At 37.9% G+C, this 22,689-nt stretch overlaps 1 protein-coding gene across 5 annotated transcripts in view; it reads left to right on the forward strand.

Annotated features, from left to right (window-relative positions):
- Positions 1–22,689, forward strand: part of SLIT3 (slit guidance ligand 3) — a 522,497-nt gene that overhangs the window by 293,056 nt on the left and 206,752 nt on the right. For all 5 annotated transcript variants that reach the window (XM_068697690.1, XM_068697688.1, XM_068697686.1 and 2 more), the window contains one exon: positions 5,420–5,491. In XM_068697690.1, coding sequence (XP_068553791.1) covers positions 5,420–5,491 — 72 coding nt within the window. The remainder of the gene's footprint in view (positions 1–5,419; positions 5,492–22,689) is intronic.

The raw sequence follows: 22,689 nt of genomic DNA on the forward strand, positions 1-22,689 counted from the left end.
ATGTGCAGCAGAGGATTTTATTAACCAGGAAACACTCAATCTCAGATCTATAACAGTAGTAATCTGTGATCTGTAACAGTGGAACTTCCTTAAATACGCAAGTAGTCGATGAGCACTTATGTTAAATGTCTAAAATATAAGAACTCTGACAAGTATTTATCATGGTACCTATCAAAGCAGGCTTTTATTTCAATATTTAACTAGGTTCTGAACAAAATATATAAATAAGTTATTCTAATTAAACTACTATGACTGTGTAATTAAAAATTAGCTTAACATTTGATCTCTGCAGTGGCCTCGGTATTGTTTGTAACTGAAAGCAAGAAAAACAAAAATACAACCCTCTCTGCAGCGAAGTACAAACCACTGATCATAACGCTTGGTGTTGTGAAGTGCTCGGTGTTCGATACTTGGAGGATGTCTTCATGTATCTGTGTGTGGCAAATTGCAGAAAAGGCAGTGTAAGCTCTTACATATGGCATCAGGTTACTTGGTGCTATATGAATAACGATTGCCAGTAATATATAAATATAGGTTTCTAAATATTTGCGAACTTTTAATGTTAGATAATTTCAGGTTTGGAAATTTTCATTCTGAATGAATTCAATTCATTCATTATTTTATATTTATATTTTATATTCATATATTATAACAGTTTTGGTTTAATCTTAAACCCAATATCATGATAAAAGTTACATTAGTTGTATTATTGATTTTTCTCTCTCAAATGTATTTGAAAACAAAAGTATTGTTGTGAAAAAAAAAATCCAAATCATTTTATTTAAAGGCTTATTTGAAATGGCAAACCAATATCAACATTTTAAAATCTTATTCCTTCCAAATGTTCTTTGAAATTTAACTCTTCGGTATGATAGATAACATAGAAATCTAAATGGATAAGCCAGACTTATAGTCTGTCAGAGGGAACTGTCTTTTAAACAGTTAACATAGTGTCTTGACTAAGCCATAGAATTTCTTGTGATGTAAATTGGTTACGATGCAGCATTAGTTTTCATTTCATAGAAAGGTGATGTCTCCATTTTTAGCTTTAATTTTTTTTTCTTTATAACATAAATTTTAAAGACGGATGATGATCTGTTGCATGCAATTTAGTCACATAATCTTCATGTTTTTAATAAAAACTGAGGATGGCAATGGAGTCACGGGGCCATACGTGTGGCATTATGCATTATAACTCTATCGTAGGAAAGCTGCCTTTTTCTCCAAAAAGTTTGGTACATGCTAGCATTATTTGCAAGCATTTGTCACACTTCACCTAAATCCCATATACCCACTAAATATTTTCCTTGCTCATGTGTTTTGCTCTGCTCTCTGAGGTTTTCTGGTGTTGCTCTTTGTAGCTGTTAGCATTGTCTAGTTGCTAATTGCCTGTCACAGAGATCTTGGATCCCTGGAGCCTCCTGGGTGAGGTCAGAGGAGGTAATTCAATCACGCGTGTGCTGCTGGCTTTCCCAGGCGGGGATCTCAGCTCACTGACGTTGGAGCAAGAGCCCTTTTGACAACGTCACCGAGCCCAAGTCTGGTGGTTTGTGTCTAATGCATGAGGGATTCGGCATTGAAATCCAAACACGTGCTGTCACCCAAATAAAGGCCAGTGTCCATCTAACCTGGCAAAAACTTTGAAAGTTTGGTGGCATTTTTTTGTTCACACCTTTCTTATAGCTCTTATAATATGTCATTCCTACTTTGTGGCTATCACATAGCTCCATCTTTGCGGTTTCACTCGTTGTACAAGCCTCTCTGAACACTTCTTCAGCATGAGAACATGTATTTTCTTCAGAGGCAATTGAAACATTTGATAACTATAGATAAAGCCTGAGATTAATGCTTTATTCTTGCAAAAGGCAGGAGCAAGCAGAGGAATAAAAGGTGACTTTGTCCATTGCAAAATTGTGTCTAAAATGTGATTGAGTGTCATCTTAACTTTTTTTTTTCTTTTTAACAATTGCATTACACCATTAAACACATAACAAATTGTAATGTTGAGGAGAAAAAGATCTTTTAGAAAAAGGATGAACAGAAATAGAGGTGATGTTTAAATCTGAATACATGCTTCTGTTGGCTGAGGCCAGTTTTGAAGTCAACCTGAGACCAGTGTAGCTGACCTGATCTCAGGTAATGGTGCTCACGGGGTGTGGATGCCCCGTGCAGAAGGCAGCAGGGAAAAGAAACTAGAGGAGTGTAGCATGTTCTTCAAGGAAATGTACATGCTAACTGTTCTTGAACACTGATTTTTAAATTTTTCTAAAGTTGAATTTTTACACTCTCTGCATAGGATTAGTGTTACTCAGATAAGATGTTTTCCAAGGGGTGGTGGGTGTGTCTCTTCTGTATTGAAGAGCTGCACGCACACCATGTCTGCTTTGAGTATATGGTCTGTCTGCTAGCCCACGTCATGGGCTTTTTATTTTGTCTTCACAGATACAAAAGGATCTGTTCAACGCCTATCTATGGCTTTCTGTAAGGCTGTACCTGAAGTTTCCCAAAACTTTAAACTAACACATTGTCTTGTAAGGAAGACACTGTTTAGACTTTGAATTCTCAAATTTCCAGTCTCTGCTTAACCACTCACTGGGCTTCTATGTGAATGCAAAGAAATAGAATTTCCATTTTTGCACATAGAGGAGGAGGTGAAGGGTCTTAAATACTGTCATGCTTAATTTTAAGACAACTAATAGTTGCGTTCCTTTTGGGAAGAAATTCTCATGCTCAGAGTTAAACACAGATGTGAATGTCGGAGCATGATAGATATCAGGAGACAGAAGCTGTCTGCTATCAAGAAGTGCTAAGCATGTGGAGGCCTCCCAGAGACTGTGCAGATTTAGTTTATGGGGTATGCAGAATTCGGCTGTATTGAATGTAAAGTGACATCTCTAACGAATATTTTCCAAATTTACTGAACATCCTAATTGCATGTCTTCTGTCGTGTCTAGAGGTTTCCCTTACAGTGGTCCTGTGCATTAATCACATGGGCTGAACTTCGTTGTTAGTGTTAGTATGACAGGACCTATAGAAATATGATTAAGATTGTCAAGCTTTTTCAACAAAAATCAATCTGTGAGAGTAGCATTTTATTAAAGAAAGCAACACACCACATATGAAGCTTTTTAATAGAAGGCTTTGTGACTAGCGTGCTGGGTTTATTTGCTTGCTTTAGTGTATCTGGCAGAAAAATCAATATTATAGTGTAACTCAGATAAAAATAGGCAATATATAGTACTTCCCATAGAAGAAAAGAGAGACGTGGTTCTCAAGTTGCTCCTGCTTTCTCTTCATCTTGCTAGTACATGCCAACTTTATGCTTAATAAAGTATGCTTAATAAAGCCAACTGAAGCGTGAAGTACTTAGTCATGCAACTGGCATTATATTTAACTCATTTGAAGCTCATTCCTCCTGAATCCACCAGCTTTTTCATTTGAGCAACAAATTTTTAACAACCCACACAATTAAACATTGATCTCATAAAAAGTCACTCTACAGCCACTTTGTTTTCCCAGCAGTCAAAATTATATAGATAGTAGCATCTTTGCAGGGCGGTGGGAGAGGCAGAGAGGACATAAAGAAATAAGTGTGTATATAGTTGTATAAATACATATATAATGATACACATGAGCTGTCATGCTACAAAATATCCCTCTGGGGGATTTTAAATTCTGGTATCGGTCAGTGTAGGCAACATTGATGAAAGTTTTGCTAAATTCAGCATCTTCTCTGAAGTTATGAGAGCTATGAGAAACCTTAGCTGCCTTTATGCTTGCTAAGCTTTTTAGTAGACCTTATCGTCTGTATGCACTTTCATGTACTTAAAATGGTAAAGAAAATGATGTTCATTGACAGCAGACCAAGGATAACTTTCCTGTAGTCTTCAGACACAACCATATCTTATATATTCAGTGTTAGTAGATTAAATTCAATCTGTATAGGAATGTGTAAAGATTATATCCAACATGGCTATTTTTAAACCTTTAGATTGCCTTGTGCTTTTTACCCCAAAAGAGATTTCTGTTTATTTTCATTGTTTTGTAATTATACTGTAGGGCTCTGCCTGTGCTTTGCTGTTGTGCAGCAAGAAAGTTATTGTGACGAATGTTTATGTAGTCCGAAGTTAACGTACAGCAAATTGGAAGAAGTTGGCAAAACTATGGAGATATATTATGTATATGTGTAATATATTTGCTACCTGCGTATGTATAGTTATTATTTTTTAACAGCAACTAGAAACTGCAGTGCAATCTCTGTATCTTTGTTCATGATACTTTACACAAACAGGACAAATGATCCCAGCCTCACCAATCTGAAGTTTATACTAAGCAAATCACAAATACGGAATCAGGAGCTTGCATAATGTGTATGTGTATGTATATATATATACATATATATATATATATATACTATGAAATGCAGACATTGTACTTACACATTAGTAGGTACATAATTGTATTTCTTTAAGTGTAAAATTTAAGGGATCACATGTTAAAAAAATGTTATTGCTGAATTTTAAATTACAACTTACAATTTTAATTTTCTAAGCAAGAAAGGCAGATGTAGCTGTACTGCTGTATCCACATATATTGTGAAATATATTTAAATTGTGTGTACATAGGGAAACAAATGAGAGAACTCCACATTCCAAATATTAAATTACACATTTTGAAGCAGAATAGTGTTTTAAGTGTATGTGTGTATAATGCTTCCTGTCGCTGGGCTGCTCTCCCTGATGGAGTTAGACAGACCCTGCATTTAGTCAGAAATCTTTCAATAGAATGGGCTACCAGATGGGACCAGTAACAATGCAGAGAGGCATCGAACCACCACAGACATTTGGTGCTTAGAATAATAAAAAGACTATAAAATTAGATTAGTTGAGTCTAATTTGGAATTGGTATATTCCCTATGCACTCTCACAGCTCTCAGGCAGATAAAGCCTGGAGATTTAGTACTGTCAGGACAGAGGACTCCAACTTCCAGTAAAAGAAGAAAAGGCATTCTGGGAGGTCACGGAGGGCAGCGCAGTGACCTCCAATGATTTACAGGCCTTTAGCTTAATGAAATTGTTTCAGTGACATGACGGTAAAAGCTCATAATGGATTGGATGCCCTAATGTAATGAAATTACTCCCTTCTGCCTTTAAAAAAAAAAAAAAAAAAAAAAAAAAAAGGCGCAATTAATATTTACTGAGACCTGACAGGCTTCAGTGTGCGGTAGCGTGCAGCGCTGTCAGCCAGCAGTGCCAGAGCTGGAGCAGCGTGGCAGGCTCAGCAGCCCTGCGCCGGGGCGGTGAGCAAGCGACGCGAGGGGGTGGAGGGACCCCTCGGGGCCGGGGAAGCCCCCCACCTGCTCTCCAAGGCAGCTCTGCCCGCACCGGCCAGCCTTCATCCTCTCCCTTCCTTTCTGCAGGCAACTGGACAACAACCAGATCAGCTGCATCGAAGATGGAGCCTTCCGAGCCCTGCGCGACCTGGAGATCCTGTGAGTTGACTTGGCGCTTTGCTGGGGCGGCGGGGGGTGCCTCTCCCCGGGCTGCAGTGCCGGGGGGGTCCGGGGGCTTAATCCGCTGCCCTCCCGCCGGTGGGATCGGTAGCGGAGTGAAATGTCACGCTAATTAAACCACAGTAGATGACTTGTCTGTTACCGCTCCCAAGGAGCGGGGAAATCGCTGCTCTGGCTGCTGCATGGAGCAGATGGGGTTCAGCAGTATGCAAAGAGCGTGCGGTGGGCACTCTGCAGCCAACAGCAGCCCGGCTCTGCGCAATGTCGGGTAGCGGACGGGTAACAGGTTCGGAGGGAGCAACGTTACGAGGTATCTGACAACTGACCTAGACAAAAAGCTGTTTAAAAGGTGTTTGGTATGTAAGAGGGAGGAGAGACGGGGGCTTGGCAGGATTGTTCAGTGCAGTCATTGGCTTTTGGGGAGGATCCTGCTCCGAGGGCTGAAATAACACCACGTTGTACTCTTCCAGTGCCACAAACTTTACACATTGGCTGTTAAAGCTGCAGCACAGGTGATTAAAAAAAAAAAAAGACAGTGGAATCTGACTGTAACAGAGAAAAACTGCTTTAGATATAGAGCGCTGCTGTTGTAGTGTAAAATCCGATATTACCTAGAACTCAGTATCAGAGCAAATAATTTCCTTATTACTAACAGGTACTTGTTCACATAAAGAGACCTCTTCTGGAACATAGTTTGACCATATGAACTGATATAAAGCTTTTCCTGTTACTTGAAAGTTAATACTGCAGAGCTGCAAGCATTAATACATCTGAAAGCACTCAGTCCTATGTCAGAAAGGAATGGTGGCAGTGGGTGCAGGGGACAGGAACACTCCTGAATTCAGACTCTTCACATCTGGAGTGAAGTTAATGCGGATGGAGCACTGCAGGTCTACACCTAAATACAGTACTGAAGGCCCGCTCAGACTGCTGACAAGGTTGCCCTCAAGTTCAGTGGTATGAAACAGCAAATGGTAGGTGGTTAAAGGCTGCACCTGCCTCGTGCAGCCCTGGCAGCTGCAGATTCATCAGACTCAATGCATTGCCTTCAGCGTCTGAGAACGGGCGGGCGATACAACAGGCTTTAAGAATGGCAATGTGCCATAAACCAAAGTTGTGTTTGTTTTTTTTTTTTTAATATGCATGTGATAATACTGTGAAGTTTTCCCCAAGGGCTGTAGCCACCTTGGACTGATGCTCAAAGGATTTTTGCCGTTGGAGGCAGCAGGAGCAATTTCTGTCTGCTGAGAGACCTAGGAGTAGTGTCTGTGCATGTCTGTCTGTCATAATCATCCAAAACAGCCGTGGTCCCTCTCCCTCCCAAGCTGGGACATTGTTATTGATCATATACTGTGTGTTGCTCACATTGAGCTAACAGAGGTATCTGAAGAGTTTCTTACATCAGAGCTTACATTATTGAGTATTGTTTGAATTCTATGTAAATGGTCCTTTCAAGGAAAAGCAGTGAGTTGCCACTATAAAGTTTTACTTGTCTGTGTGGTGAAAGAGTCCACTGTGTGGTGGAAAAAAAGGAAGAAAGGGGAAAAAAAACAAAAACAGAACTATATGTTTTCTGCAGTGGGAGAATCAGTCCTCCACTGACAGTAGACTGTGCTATAACTTCTGATACAGTAGACTGGACATAAATGAAACCTTTTTTTTTTTTTTTTTTTTTGTAATGTACCAAGTTCTGCAGGCTCTGAAAAAGCTGCTGAAAATGCATTCCTTTTCCCCAGGATGTTGAGTTAGTTTAATGGTTAATTCTACACTAGGTATTTGTGGGTGGGAGAAGAGGAAAATTTCTTTCCACTGTATAAAGTACGTCTTATTCAATTCTTTAATGCATTTTTAATTTTCATCACAGACATAACTGCTACAAGACATATCAATCCTAATTCTAAAAAAAAATAGAAAATAGGATTGATAATATCTATTTCCAAAGTTAGCTTTCTCTCAGTCACGAAATTTGAGTAGTATACTTCAAACTTCATTTGATTTTTTTTTTCTTCAAAGAACGTTTTAGCATTTAAATATCTAATAAAATACATTTGCTAAATGCCCCATGGGATATCATAGCTTTAATTGTAAAACAGTCATAAATGTAAAAAAGAAAAAAAAAAGTTAAATCACTTTTAACCATCAAAGAATATTATCAAGTAAAACCAAAGGACTTCAAGATAATATTTCAGAGTGGAGTTCGCCACTATATATTTTATGCAGATAGATATACTTATATATTTTAACTCATAGTGCAATATGTAGAAAATATTTAATGATTCTGGGAAAAAAAAAAAAAAAAAGTAATTGTCTGTTTGAACAGATTGCAAATGTACCAAATTATTTACTCCTTTAACTTATTTGTCAGCTCTTTGTGACCTCTTTGATATCAAACATTTACATTTCTGCATCTTTTCTCTACCTATCCGTCTGTCTACAGAATTCTAAATTTCTGTAGATTACTTGGGGCAGAGACAAAATGCTTAGTGGTACCATAAAAACATTTTGGTTTCTGTATTGCATTCTTCATTCAACTTGAATTCATAAAAAAGTATGACTGTAAGGAGTTTGGTGATTTTGGTAGATGTAGGAATGGAAGGAAATTGTGCAATTATCCTCCAAATCACAGAGCACTCCATGGTCCGTGTTATTTATTTCTGCTTGTCAAGCAAGCTGTCTTCATTTACTGCTTTTATTTTATTTTTAAAAGTGATAAGTTTCTATCCCAACAAACAGCACTGAAGCAGAGATGAAAACATTACTGGAATTCATTACTAATGTCAGTCCTTTAAACAGCGCACTGAGCTGCTAACTTCATATGGAGCTTGGATCAGACCCAGGCACTGACTGTGGCTCCCAGTACCAGCAGTCTTTTGATCACATTTCTGTGTATGAGCTTCAGTGTTTCAGGGGCCCCAAAAGGTGCCCCTGATCCTGTGATCTGACCTCTGTAGACCATAATACAGATGCACAGTGCTGCTGGTGACTGCGAGTTTGGATTAAAAAGCTGTGAAAATGTTGCAAACTCAGTGCTTTGGTGCCTTCTGTTGATTGTCTTTGCCCCTGCAGCAAGGTGAAGATAATGTCTGAGAAATGACGCACAACTGACAGCTTACTTAAGCATCGTTTCTTTGTAGCTTTGGATTGAAGCTGCTTTTGTTCATTTTTGCATCAGACTTTCTGTACTGCTTCCCCTAAAGATTTGTTTCTGTTGACAAGGTAGGGTTTTTCTTGTTGACGTCCCTCTTTTCCCTCCTTTTGTAAGATGGTAAAACATACTTTCTTGGGTTTGTTCTTGCATTCCAAGAGATAGAAAGGTGTGTGCAACCACTAATATAGCAATAGCATGTAGCAGTGTCATGTATTTTTAAAGGAGCAACGCAAGTTATTAATTAACTTATAACCTGTTGGAATAGCAATGTGCAGAAAAGTTGAAATAATTGGTGAGAAACTTTCAGTAACTGTTGTTTTTAGTAGAAGGTTTTCTGCTCTGTTTAATTTTTAGTTGTGTCCTCTGGCAGTACCTGGCAATAACAGTGTTATTGAGAAATATTTATTACTGTAGCTGTAAGCAAGTTACGATAATTTACCAAAAAAAAAAAAAAGATAAAACCTTCAAAATAATTGTCCACTATTCCCTATGGGGTGTGGCAATAAGACATACCCGTTATAGATTACAAATATGTTACACCATAGCTTCATATCCAAACGTTCGACCATACAATGCATAGGAGATAAAACTAATTCAGAGCTCAGAATTTCACCTTCAATCTCATTGGATATATAAATAAAAGGAATTAATTTCAAGATGATTTGAAAAGCCCAGTCGAACTGCATAAACCATTATGATTGAGCAAATGATCATGCTGCTGTCATTAGTCTGTTAAGTGCTGAACAATACTTAATTCTTAGGATCCATTTCTCAGCAAGATACAGAACTCAATGTAGCAAATATATGTATATATATATTTATTTATTTATTTCTAATGGCATAGATTGGAAACGGTGTGGTGACATGGTAGTAGTGCCATGTGGACAGGATAGAAAGAATTATGAGTCATTGTTGGCAACTTACCTGGAGCATTTTCCTTGTTTTACATTGAAAAGCTGCTTTTCCTCCTACTTTAAGATGATAGCTAATAGAGACGGGAGCTTGAACATGTTTTATTCCTTGCATTTTTTTTTCTGAGGAAAAAAATAATTCTAAACCAAAAGATATTATTGAATCAAGACCTAATATGAAGAGGATTGTTGATATAATTTTATTAAAGAAAATAAATGTGTTCTTGCTTTACAGATCTAGTACTGAAAATCTAGTATTAGAGTTTGCTTGTTAATTGTGTTAGTTGTAGGTCTTACAAATCTCACAGCCTTAAAAAAATCCTCTTTACTGAGCTTCACCTGCTTTTTGATATGAATGAGCACTGACTGCCATTAAGAGTCTAGCACCAAAATATGCATGCAGGAATCCGCCATTCAACTCTGAGCACTCTAGTGTGAAAAATCATGATAATTCATGCACAAGTAATACTGAAGAAGTACAAGCACAGTCACCCAAATATCCACAACAGTTTGAAACCATAACTTCAATTCCAAATGAGCCCTAAATATTTTATCTTAAATAAAAAAAAAAAAAAAGAAAGAATAAACGAAAACACTCCACCCTTCCATCTCTGAAATCTTAACATAAAAATAATAATAGTTGAAACCAGAAACTGCAATTGCTATATCAGCATTTGAGTATACCCTTTTTTCCACAAAGTGCTTCTGTCTTGTTTGTTGAATGCTTCTGTGATAAATATCCAGGAGCATGCAGTGCTACGTGCTGTTTTCTTTCAAACTCTGATTCAGCACCAAATTGTGTTGCGCAGGACACATCCGATCCGCCAGGCCAGCAGCGGTCTGCATCCCCCAGTTCTTCTGCACGTTGGGTAAAGCATCCGTTCCTAGCAAGTATTTTACAAATGCACTATGGTTACTCATGCTTTAATTTTTCAATCCCATGCATTCCTGTTATAAAGGATGAGTTTCATAAAAATTTTAGTAATATTTGAAATTTCACACAGAGTTACCATGGATGCATGAACTTATAATAAACTGCTTTTTTGTCCTAACAAGCTTTTAAGAACTTTTATGAAAATTAATTGTTATTTTCTGTTACAGACAGGATTTAATTGTTTCCTATGGTTGTCATCTGTATGCTGAACATCCAGTTATATGATCAGTTTTGCTTATTTGCAAAATGCTATTCTGGGCATGTCTTTACTAGATAGAAGATTTTTATTTGCCTTCCCAACCTGGAGAGTCAGGGAGCAAAAGTCATGACATAATTTTAAATATATGAGATGTCATAGCTTAATGAAAGCCTGAAAATGCCACACAAATGTGATTTCCTCTTCTATTTTGCTGGAAATTATGATAGGTTGAGGCAATCAGGATCAAATTTGAACCCCGTAAATTCCTATAACTGATACCAAAATACCTAAATACAATAATGAAAATGAGATTTCTACTAAAAGCATTGTATATAGCTGCTTTACATATTAATACTTGAGTACATTAAAATTAGAATGATTAGTCTTTTTATTTTTTAAACCTGAGGTTATATGTTAGTTTAAATGTATGTAAATTAATAAAAAATAGTTTAAAATCTTTAGTTATTTCATCAGTCAGCATGTGCATAGTGTGTGTGTGATAAAAACAAAACTGGAGTAGTTATTGGCAGCGTATGAGTAATTCAATTGTCTACCCATTAGTTGAAATCCCCAAAACAGGGAACACAGCTTGGATTTTCTAAAAGTACCTCCATTTTCTGTGCACATTTTCTGTGCTCCTGAATACTGCTGTTACTCTTTTAAGTTTTCTGTTATATAAATCAGTTGGCGATGAGAAAGGCCTTTTTTCTGGAGAACTTTTTAGAGAGCTACTGCACCCCAATGGACCCTGATGAAATTAAATAAATAGTATGAATAGACAGAGGAAAGATGGGGTACTCACACAGTTGCTTGATAAGGGATGTTTTTATTTGCTGACATATTTCCGTGGGAGATCTGGCATCACTGCTCAAGATATGGAAATGAAATCCAAGATAACCTCTGTTCTACAACTTATTACAAAATGTGAGGTTGGAAGTACAGCATGGTGAAAGGAACACTATCCAGATGGCACCATGGTGACAGGCTTTATATCAAAGACCAGCTGAGATAAAATAAGAGCAGGCAATTGAGGCCCTCTGAAAATCACTGATGCCTGTTACAGATGTAATGTAACTCTGTCTTTATGGGGGGGGAATATATTTGCATAAATTCATTGATCAATGATTTTTCTAATTCTGCAGTGTTCCAGGCATGTCCCAGCAAATTGATGAACATTTCTATCAGTCCTCAGTGTGGGTGCCATATTATATTATATATTGAGAAAATGTTTTTTTCTCTCCTGGAACATATGCAGTATTTGAATCCTGTGCTCATTTTCTTCTCTAGCTCCCATTAGATTGGAGTTGTTGTTTTTTTTTTTCCTTTAAGAATAGCCTGGAGCCCTGCAGGCTGCAGAACTTATCAAGATAAGAGCAGCACCAGGTTAGAATTATTAGTTTCATGAATCACTGACCAATGTGCTTTTTGAGAAAGCCCAGGTTTACAGCTTGCATAGTGTAAGTCCTTTACTGGTGCTGCAATCACTGCACTGAGACTCCGAAGTCAAAACTCCCTGAGACACAGGGATTTCTGGCAAACATTTTTTCCATGGTATTAATTGTTTCATTTGTATGCTCTGCTCATCTTGTGACCTGGCCTACCTCCCCTTTGACTAATATAGTTTCTTCGTCAGTAATATAGAAGATGTAGAACAAGCATTTTGCCTGTTGAAAGTCAAATGAATGTGAATGACTTGATCCTGGGGACACTCAACTGTATATTTAATGCAGACATACAGCTGAACACCTTATCCAAAAGCTAAGCTGAAGGCTGAGATGGGAATAAAGCTCCTTGCAGATGAAGTTGAGCTGATGATGGAGTTATGAGGGGAAGTAATACGTTCAAAGTAGATGAGTAGTCACTTTATGCCATATTTTACAATTCACTGTGTGACTCCCCAGACAAGCTGGATGTAATCCCACTGGCATTAATAAAGTCTTTTTTGGTTGGTAGAGGAGGCTGCATGACCGTGTGGAAGAGGCTTTGGTGTTATCAACACCCAATACACCAGGATGTCCTCAGCCCTTCTGTGACACTGAGTCCAAAGCTGGCAGTGAATGCAGCAACTGCCGCTGACTCTGGGGTCAATCACCACAATGACAATTTAAAACAAAAACTCAAAGCATATAGATTGCCACTTATCCTTTGCATGCAGTTAAAGGTATTGTTTATGGTCTATAGGCGTATCAATAGTTTGCCTTTTTCAGAGGCTGCATTCACCTCTCCGTTGTGCTGGTAGAACAGAGAGGCTCAGAGCTGTAGTCAATCCTTACAGAAGAGAGAGCTCAAACACCTGGTTTCTCTGGAAATAAAGGTTACAATTGCCATGAGAGCTCTGCGTATGAGAATTGTTGGTGTGCCACATCAAGCATTGTGTCAGATATTTAACCTTGATCTGTAGTTGCTGGGATCAGGGTACTATTATCATCATTTTCCAACATTTTTAGCTTGGACAATAATATTGAAAATCAAATTTGAAATCAAAATAGTATGATGTAGATATTTGGCTTGAAAATGAAGTAGATAATTACATTTACACCTAAACAAATGCATATGCAGAAGCTTCTTATCTAAAATCCAATAGTGTATTTTTTCTGCTATTTACAAGGTTATGCATAAAATACAAGAATATATTTTGGGTGCCTAACATAGACATGTTAAAAGAACATGTTTTAATTAGACCTTTATGCTATGGCGAAACACGTGAAAAATAATTATAAAGACTTTAAAAAGAAAGGTATATGATTAGTGTAAATTACACTTTCTTTACATACCATATCCAGTTCTGTTTAACAAACAAGAACATTTAAGAGCTGCATTAAGGAAAGAAATGTGGAATGATTTTAAAGTAATTTGAAGTCAAATAATCACAATTTCTATGTTAATTTTGTTATCATAAATGAAGCAATTTCATGTTAACTGGTCTGATGCTTTTAAAGCTGAATTGTATTTCTTGAGTTTCTGTTTTGGGGTGAATAGGCTAAAGGCTTTGTTTCAGTATGCACAGATGATGGCTGGCCATGTTGTGGTCATCTGCAGATCCTTAGCAGCAAGATATTTTAAAACGTTGTATGTTTGGTTATCCAGAAACCTTTGTTGTAATATAGCATGTTGCTCTTGCGTATGTTAGAGATATTACAGAAAATAGCTTGAAAGAGCATCAAATGAAGTGGCCAAATAAAGCCACTGAAGGAAATAAAGAACACTACTGCCAGTAATTTTTAAAAAACTGCACATATCCCTCGTCTTCATGGTGCTAGCGGGTGGGAGAAATCTGTGGTTTGCAAATGCCAGATAGGCTGAGATGGGGATTTGCTTGAGGGTAAAACAAAAGAGAACGTTGTGGAAGACAGGTCGATGGCTGCGATGAAGGGATATAAGAACATGCACTGAACAAGGTCTTTGTTCACCAGATTGGTAATTTAGATTTGTTTTTGCCTCTTTTGCCATTAGAATCTTAGATTGTGTGTGCCACCGAAAGTGCTTTTTTGGTGGTGGTCTAGGGAAAAAGGAGGGTGGAAAGGCAGATCTTGTTCGTGGCTTTCAGCTTTGGACTTGGCTACTGCGATCGATAAATTGCCGCATTGCAGCATCTCTGCGACGACGCCTGAAGGCCGTTGAGAAGCCCCCGTTGGTGCAAGAGGAGGCTGTAGGCTGGGCGGGCTCTGGGAGGGGGTAGTCCGCTCCGCACACCCGAGCTTCTGACTGGCTCCTTGGGCAATTTCAGCGGTGTCTTAAAAGGGTTGGGTCCATTTCATCTGCGAGACACCCTGTCTTCCCATCCACGGCTAGGGCGTTAGAAAGCAGGTGAGGTGCTTCAGCTAATACTTAGTGTGAAGCAGTTAGGACAGACCATCTGCAATGGCAGTTATATTTTATTTGCTAGGGGTACAGATATTACAGGTGAACAGTCAAATATGGAGAACAATTGACTCCTTTTATGTAGCTGCTTCTTGCGCTCGTAGAATATTCCTGAACAAATCGTGAGTGCTTCAAATTTTTCTTCGTGTATATTTTATCTGGCACGTTTTCACTCTGGACTGAACACAAATGAAACACTGTGAGTATTTGATATTCAAATGGTAATGATTTTTTAGCTTTATTGCATATGCATGCATGAATATAAGCAGGTATCGCTGCTTCTCATGGGCAAGTGGTGTTTGGGAGAAATTTAAAAATGGGAAAGGAAGGTGTTTTTAAACATATTGACTATTTTCTTGTGTGATCCATGCAAGTGCTGTCTAATGTATTATTAAAATAAAACTTGATGTTTAATTCCTGATGGAAAGCAGATCCCTTTCCAGCTTCAGCAAGAAACACGTAATTGCCCTTGTCTAGGAACTATGTGTTGGCTTTCTTTTTTTCAAAATAATTCTTTTTTCTATAAAAGGTAAATTTTCCTGAAAAATGTTCATACATGCCGGTCTAAGTTCACCGAATGCGTATATCACACATTCCCTATCATTCATGCAGATTTATATTAGACTGTGCATTAACCTTGACTTAGAACATGTATGAATTGCAAGTAGGGGCATCACGTACTTTTAGAATCTAAAATTATTTTGCAAATATTTGTCTGCATCTCTTGTGCTTTGGGGAGGGGTTTTTGGTAATAGAGGCTCAACTTCCCTCTTTACAAGGTTTGCTTCTTTTCTTCTTCTGTCTGCTGTCCAAAGTGGAGATTGCCTTTGCAGATCCTTGCTGTGCCGTGCCCTTTGCCATAGTACCAGTGCTATTAAAAATCTCCTCCTGCTGCACTCTCAGTGGGAGTCCCAATGGCATTGGGAACTGAGGGGCAGCCAAGGTGCTGGGCTCCTGAAATTAGGGGGGCTGCTCTGGCAAGGGGAATGATGGGTGTAATTTTGCCTGCAGTACCTGTTAGATTTGCCATTGGAGGGAAACAGAAAAAAGGGTTTCTGGCAGCCCACGCTCCACGTATTCCAGTCACCTGCTTTCTAAAATGCTTTTATCAAACCTTTTGCACTGACACCCAGACACTGGCTAAACTGCTAACAGGGCCATTTCTGTTCATTGTTATGTTTCTGCCTCACAAGCAGCTGCCATGCTTCACACCTGAGTTTGCCAGCTCGCCCCTCCTTTGGTCCTAGCGGTCACTGTGGGACTTGCAGGAATCTGCAGTCCCGCAGGCAGTGTCGCATTGCGGCAGTCGATGAAGTGGCACCAGGCTGGCACAGGGTGAGTGCCGCTTCATCCAATGTTGTAACACAGCCCCTTTCACAGCCCCTTTCAATGAATATAGAAGTCCTTTTTTAATTTGTTATTCTTTTTCTTTCTTTCTTTCTTTCTTTCTTTCTTTCTTTCTTTCTTTCTTTCTTTCTTTCTTTTTTTTTTTTGTCACTTTCTCTACATCTGAAAAGACAGCCAACTTAGGTGCATCACTTGGAATGTCTTCTCAGGTCTGGGTATGCCAGAAAATGATATGTTAATTATAGTAGTTTATAAGTTCTTTATTTAATTTCAGTTAAAACATGCTTTTGAAGAATGATACTGTTCCTTTCCAATTCAAATTTAATAAGTTTATTTAGAATTTATTTTGGTGGAGGTCCTGAAAGGAAACCGCAGCACTCAGCTAACTCAGTGCTGAAGCCTTTTACATTGATCTTGGAAATCTGTATCGTGAAAGGCATTTCATCTTGAGCAAATGGCAGAAGTTGCTTGCTCCTTTCAAATTATAGGGTTGAACAGTGTTAGTTTGAATTGGACTGTGTCTATAAGGCTTCTCTAGAATCAGAAAGGACTAAACAGAAGCAACTGTTCAGGCAGGAAGCTACAAAATCCATTTTATTTTGCTAAAGTGCTGATGCATAAAATTCTGCCTTGTTGATTCTTTTTCATCCTTTCCATAAATACACTCCAGTGGGCTTTCAAACCTCTGTATACATAGAAAACCCAATCCAGTTTCCATCGATTTTGACACAGAATCTACAAACTATAGTATCTGAGAAGCAGCCAGTTGTGTAACAGCAAGATGCATATTTACTAAAAGAGATCTCTATATAACCCAAAAAAGTGTATCTATTTAACAAATTAATTATATTAAAGACATATATTTCTAATATTATTTTAAGTATACTAATTCATCAGACAAAGGACTTTCAAATGAATCTGCAAATTCTCAGTGAAATTGAACACAATTATATTTTTGATCCCTCTGCCTCCACTGAAAATCTGTGCCTAAATAAGCAGACTGCAGGAACTAGATTCATTGCCTGTTAAAATCAGCAGCGGTATTTGCACTGACTTCAGTTGTCATTGATCTCGGTATTATGATAGTTGTACTTGTTTCCCATGGTTCTAGGCAGTAACATCAGTTGTGGAAATCAAAACCACCCTGATGCTGTAGAACATTTACTCAGTGTTCGCATAAATATTTTTTTTTATTCTCTGAGTCCAAATAATTATAAAAAAAAAATTGTGGATGTAATTGGGGCTTTGAGCCATAGCAGTCATTCTCAATATGGTGTACCAAAAAATGTGTAGGCTTTGGACAAACACTTGAGAGAATATTTTTGGTTCAAAAATATGTAAAGGCAGTACTTCTTATGCCATTTTTGACTTTAGAGAAACAGCCCATTGGAGTATCCTTAATTTTAAAATAAAATGGTGGCAGAGGAATTTTGACCTGTGTTCTTTTGATTTTGTCTTGATGTTTTTATACCTAAATTTCCATTCAGGCCCTGTTGAATATGTATTTTCTGCCTAGAATTATAAGATCTTGTAAAAGATTTAAAAGCTGATCGAAATTTCTTTGAAAAGTTTTTTTAACCCTCACCAGACATGGAAATTAGATGGAAACAGAAGATTCAACTGGTATCTGCATTTTGTACAGCTAATAGAGGTATTTGATTATTTGGGAAAATGGATATGTCCTATTTCCTCCCCTCACTCCCCCCCCCAAAAAAAAAAAAAGAGAAACCTCATTAAGGGGAAGTGAGAAGATGTCTCATGTAAGACCATGTGAGTGACAGTTCTTGACTTGACATGTAGCAAAGCCCACAATCAAATGAACAGTGTACAGTTATCCTCTGTATAACCTCACTTTAACTTACTGTGGTTTAGCTCAGCTTATTTTACCTTATTCTATTCTATTATTCTATTTTCTACTTTATCTAGTTTTAGCATATTTTATTAATTTGCTTGTTAGTGTAAGCGAGTAAATTCCAACACAATTGTGTGTGTTCACATGCAACACAAATGCAGAACTTAAAATAATAATATGAGAAAGGTTTCAGCATTAGTGACCAGACATCAGTTACAAGAATCCTCAATTTCGCTCCCAGTTGTATTTGTACAACAATAGGATCTTTAATTGTACAGACCCAGATGATTTTTTTCTCGCTTCTTTTATCCATTCACACTGATTTCTGGTCCCAGGCTCCTTACCCAGATGGTTTGCCCACTGGTTGTTCAGCTGCAGCCCTGTCTTCCTTCTCCTCTGCTCGTAACCCTGGTTCTTGACATTGCCAGTCCCAGAGACTCCAGCCAAGGCACAGCCAAGTCTCTGGGGAGGACAGAGGGACGTTCATTGCTTGGGGATGCAACAGGAATAATTATAAATAAATAAATAAATAAAGTAAATAATAATTAAAAAATATATTTATTATTTATTTCTTTAAAAAAAAAAAAAAAAAGAAAGGAAAGAAAAGAAAAGAAAAAGAACTTCCTATTACAACAACCCAATTGCCCCAAAGCCTGTTGTGTTTAGAAGTAATATCATTCCTTCAAGGGAAAAATAAAATCGATATGCCTCAAACATCTGGCCTTTATAATAAGCTCAAATAGCTAAAATCTGAAAGTTAAATGCAAATTAAAATCAGTCATAGAATGGGAAGAATCAGGGAGTTGTAGCAGTAAATGTTTCTGGCTGTTTTGTCTGTAATTCCATACTAAGCTTATTTATTTTATTTTACTTTTTCATACATTTCTAAAAAGAATATTTTATTTTCTCTGTATCCTCAAGACTCATCAGATGTCTGACATCAGCTTCCCAAGCTAATGATGCTAGAGCCTCTCATGTTGCGGTGATGAAAACATTTGTGAGCATATCAGCAAAGCCTAACACTAGAACAGAAACCACAAATTGGCAACTAGTTACTTTTATTTATTTCTGTGGATCTTACATGTCACCTGGAGACTATTTAGAAGATTATTTGCCTGGGATAACATTGTGTTTAAAAATAGTACTTGAATAGTGCCAACTCATTTTAGAGCTGGGTACAAATATTGAGACAAAATCCCAGCTGTTATTGCTTTTGCTGCTAATTTGAGGTGTCAGATCAGAGCTCTACTGCTGTATGTCAGTGAATAAGGCCCCTTGTGAGATCATTATGTTTTCTAACAGTTGAGAGTAATGGATTCATCAGTGCAGCATCAGTTGCTTTCATTACATGCCCGCACAGTAGTTGTGGGCTTTAATTTAACCAGGCCATGGGGAGATCAGAGGATTGAGTAGAAGAGGGGCTCAGGGCTCATCAGAACTCAGAGATCTGGTCAGGTTTTGTGCCTTGACTAAAAAGAGCAAATCTTGGATGCCTTGAAAGTCAAGGGTGAGGACAACTGCTCAGTGCTGAGGGATCAAGTGAGTGCCAAAGCCATTTTGCTTTTCCATCAGAGGCCATACAAAGTAGTAAATATTTAATTTAATGCAAATTCTCTCCGATCTCTGTGAAAAATAGCACTTTAAGGCTGTTGAAAATACAGCTCCTTTCTCTCTACAATCTCTAAGTTCAGTACAAACATTAATCAAGTCTTGGTTTTATTACTAAAAATAGCTTTAGATTCAATCTTTGGAACTGGCACACCGCCCATGCTGTTAGTTATATTAGGTGGTGCTTCAGGGCTGGAAGGGGTCTACAGCTGTCATCTCCTGTCCAATCCCTGTTGAGAGCATCCAGCTCCAGCTCCATGCCGGTCCAGACCTCCGCCCCCCTCCCTCCCCCTCAAGGCTCTGGGCTCTGAGAAGTTGTCCTTTTGTCCCAGCAAGGCTGCTGGGCTCCCTTCTAGCTCCACTGGCCATCTGGGGTGAGCTGCTCAGAGGGAATTTTTGCATCAATTCACCCACTTTCAAACAGAACCAACATTTTCAAGAAAACTATTTACATGAGAGCTTTAATTATGCTTGGAGATGCCTTGGTTAAGTCGTAACAAACTTTCCAGTCTCATCTACTGAATGTATAGTTGCACTGGGGATAGGAAGCAGGGAAACCATGGCAGTTAGGGGAGAAGCAGTAATCGGAGATTATAACAGCAATTCACTCTTGGGAATGCTACCAGCCTGCAGATAACACCATTTGTAGCTATCCATTGCATGCACATAGATAATAATCTTGCATTATGCCCAATTACATGGTGTTATGGACACACAACACACGGATTACATATACAGCCAACGAGCATACTGTGATAAAGCAGCGGTGTAATTGAAGGAGACAGAAGGAAATGTTAGACTTGTTAGTGCTACCGGTGCTGCAGGGCCTGAGATGGCTGTTCCCAAGCAGCCGTGCTGCTTCGCTTCTCTGCTGCAGGCTACAGCCACGCGTTTCAAAGTCTCTTTCAAAATACGGGTTTATCACACCATGAGGGAACTCAGCACCTTGTTCTTTCTGCAGCATGTTGAGAGAGTTTTGAGCAGGAAAAAACAAACAACAACAACAAAACGTTGTGAAGCCCAAAGACAGACCATAGTATGTACTGCCAAATGAAATGTTTGCAGGATTCCCACTATTAAATGATGTATTTTAGAAGCCGCTAAAGAATCTCCAGTTTATAAGGGTAGAAGACATTCAAAACCAAAAATACATCTGGCTCTTTTTCAGATCACTTTCCTTTTACTTACCAGTAGTTGACAGTATATAGCACAATGTTAAGCTTGTTTGTATGCTTATTTTTTTGTGTACATTCAGATTTTCTTTCTCTGATGGGTATGAATGTGTGTGGGTCTAAATATTTGTGGCTGAAAATTTTGCAAATATTGCAAAACGTGACACAAAAGAAGCCTGGTGCATGTCAAAAACCTGCATGGCCAACACAGCAGACCTCTGGTAACGGTGGAAGACGCCTATTAAGGCTTGGACAAAAGTGTTAATCAGAAATTTAATCTACCATATAATTTCTCAATTTAATTAGCTATTTGTGCTAATCAGCTGCAGAAATGGAATGTGAAAGAAATTCAGTCCCTGTTACAGTCAAAGAACATAGGATGTCTTTAGCTGTACCCTAAAATGACAGGTTTTCCCCATCTCTTTTAACCTAATCCATTCAGACTGTAAACAAGAAGCATCACTGTGGGTATTGTACCAATGTACAGCTCATGGTTACAAATTACAAATATTACAAATTACAATATTTGTAATTACAAATTTGTCTTGTACTTAGGAAAATGGATATTCGTATAGTGGTTTTACCATTTGCCAGTGATATTTTTTTTTTTTTTTTTTTTTTTAGTTTAGGATGTAGTAGGTATTTTTACTGTCTTCAGTGTTATGTGCTTAACAAAAACAAACAACCCTCCTACATGTTTTCCCACATGAAATGTGACCATAAAATGTTAAGGTGGTTGCTAACTTACATTGTACTTAACGAAGTACTAATTGAAGAAATGAAATAGTTAATATTTCAAATAATTCTGTTATGTTGTTTAACTATTTTCTGACATCATTGCCAGAAGATCCTTTTCTAGTATTTAAGTGGAACAGAGCGGGTAGATGTATTGTAATGAGAGTATTATTATTCCAGATGAATAAGTCAGCAGTCATTCTGATATTCATTATATGCTCTTAATTATATCACTAATTTAATTCCAAGTAAGAGAAACAAAATCTCTGTGTACTCTGTAATTTAAAGAATTGAGAGTGTTTAACTATTGATCTGACAGCTTCTTTGAATTACTCCAAGGAACATGAAGGGATGCTTACAGTTCCTGAGATTTTTAAATATAGTACTCGTATAATTAGTGGCATTCAAAATTTAAATCCATTCCTTTTTTTTTTTTTTTTCCAAAAGTATCTTCCATATAATCTGTGTGATTTCTTCTAGTATTAGGAGTAAGTTTTTTCTCTAATGTAGTCCTGTTCAAGAGTGTGAAGAAAGGACTAAAAACTAATGCATAAATATTATTTAAAAGCAAAACAAAGAAAAATAATAAACCATACACGGGAGTGATTTCTGCAGGTTAATGATTTTAATTTAATTAAATTTAGTGTAGAATTAACAACTCTTTCAGTGAACTGCAGTGGTGAATTTGGAGCAAGGCAGAAGAGAACAAATGCAACTGTACGCAGTTAAATTTGCACAAGAACTTTGAGGAAGGAGGCAAATAATTGTTTCCAAGTTGTGGCAGGATTGCAGAGTGAACATTTTTTCCTTTACAAAAATTTGATTAGTCGGGGCTATAAATCAGCATTTTTCTTCAAATGGAACAATGAGGCACCATGCGTGCTTCTAGCCAGTTTGGGCTACTGGCAGAAAAGCAGAGCAGTTCCTCTGGGGTTGTAAATTGAAGTCAGTAGAACCGTGACAGTTCATACTGGTGGAGGATGTACCACCTCGAAGGTTGCTGATCCCACGTTATGCTTCTTCCAAGTAGTCCTTTGAGGATCCTTAGGACTGCTGCAGTCTGCTTCTGCTTAGCTTGCAAGATCTTACAAGGATCATGGCCCAAGGTGGGAAGTTTGCTGGCATAAATAATATTGTCTATAACCTCAATTTCCTGATTCAGCATTTTGGATGTGAATCGTTTACAGGGAGAGGACTTCTATATGTAGTGCTTTTTCAAAGGACAGGGCTCTGGAAGAGGTGGAAGGCATAAGGCTGCGGAGAACTCAGCATCACACAAGTTTCCCCCATACAACATTGAAGGAGTTTGGAGATTCTGCAAGTTTTATGTTTCTCACAGCTTCCTGATGTTTGTACATCTTTTTCAATGGATTTGAATTGTAGAGGTATAGAAATGAGAACAGGGTATTG

This window comes from Anas acuta, chromosome 14 (assembly GCF_963932015.1).
Source record: "Anas acuta chromosome 14, bAnaAcu1.1, whole genome shotgun sequence".
Taxonomy (NCBI): Eukaryota; Metazoa; Chordata; class Aves; order Anseriformes; family Anatidae; genus Anas; species Anas acuta.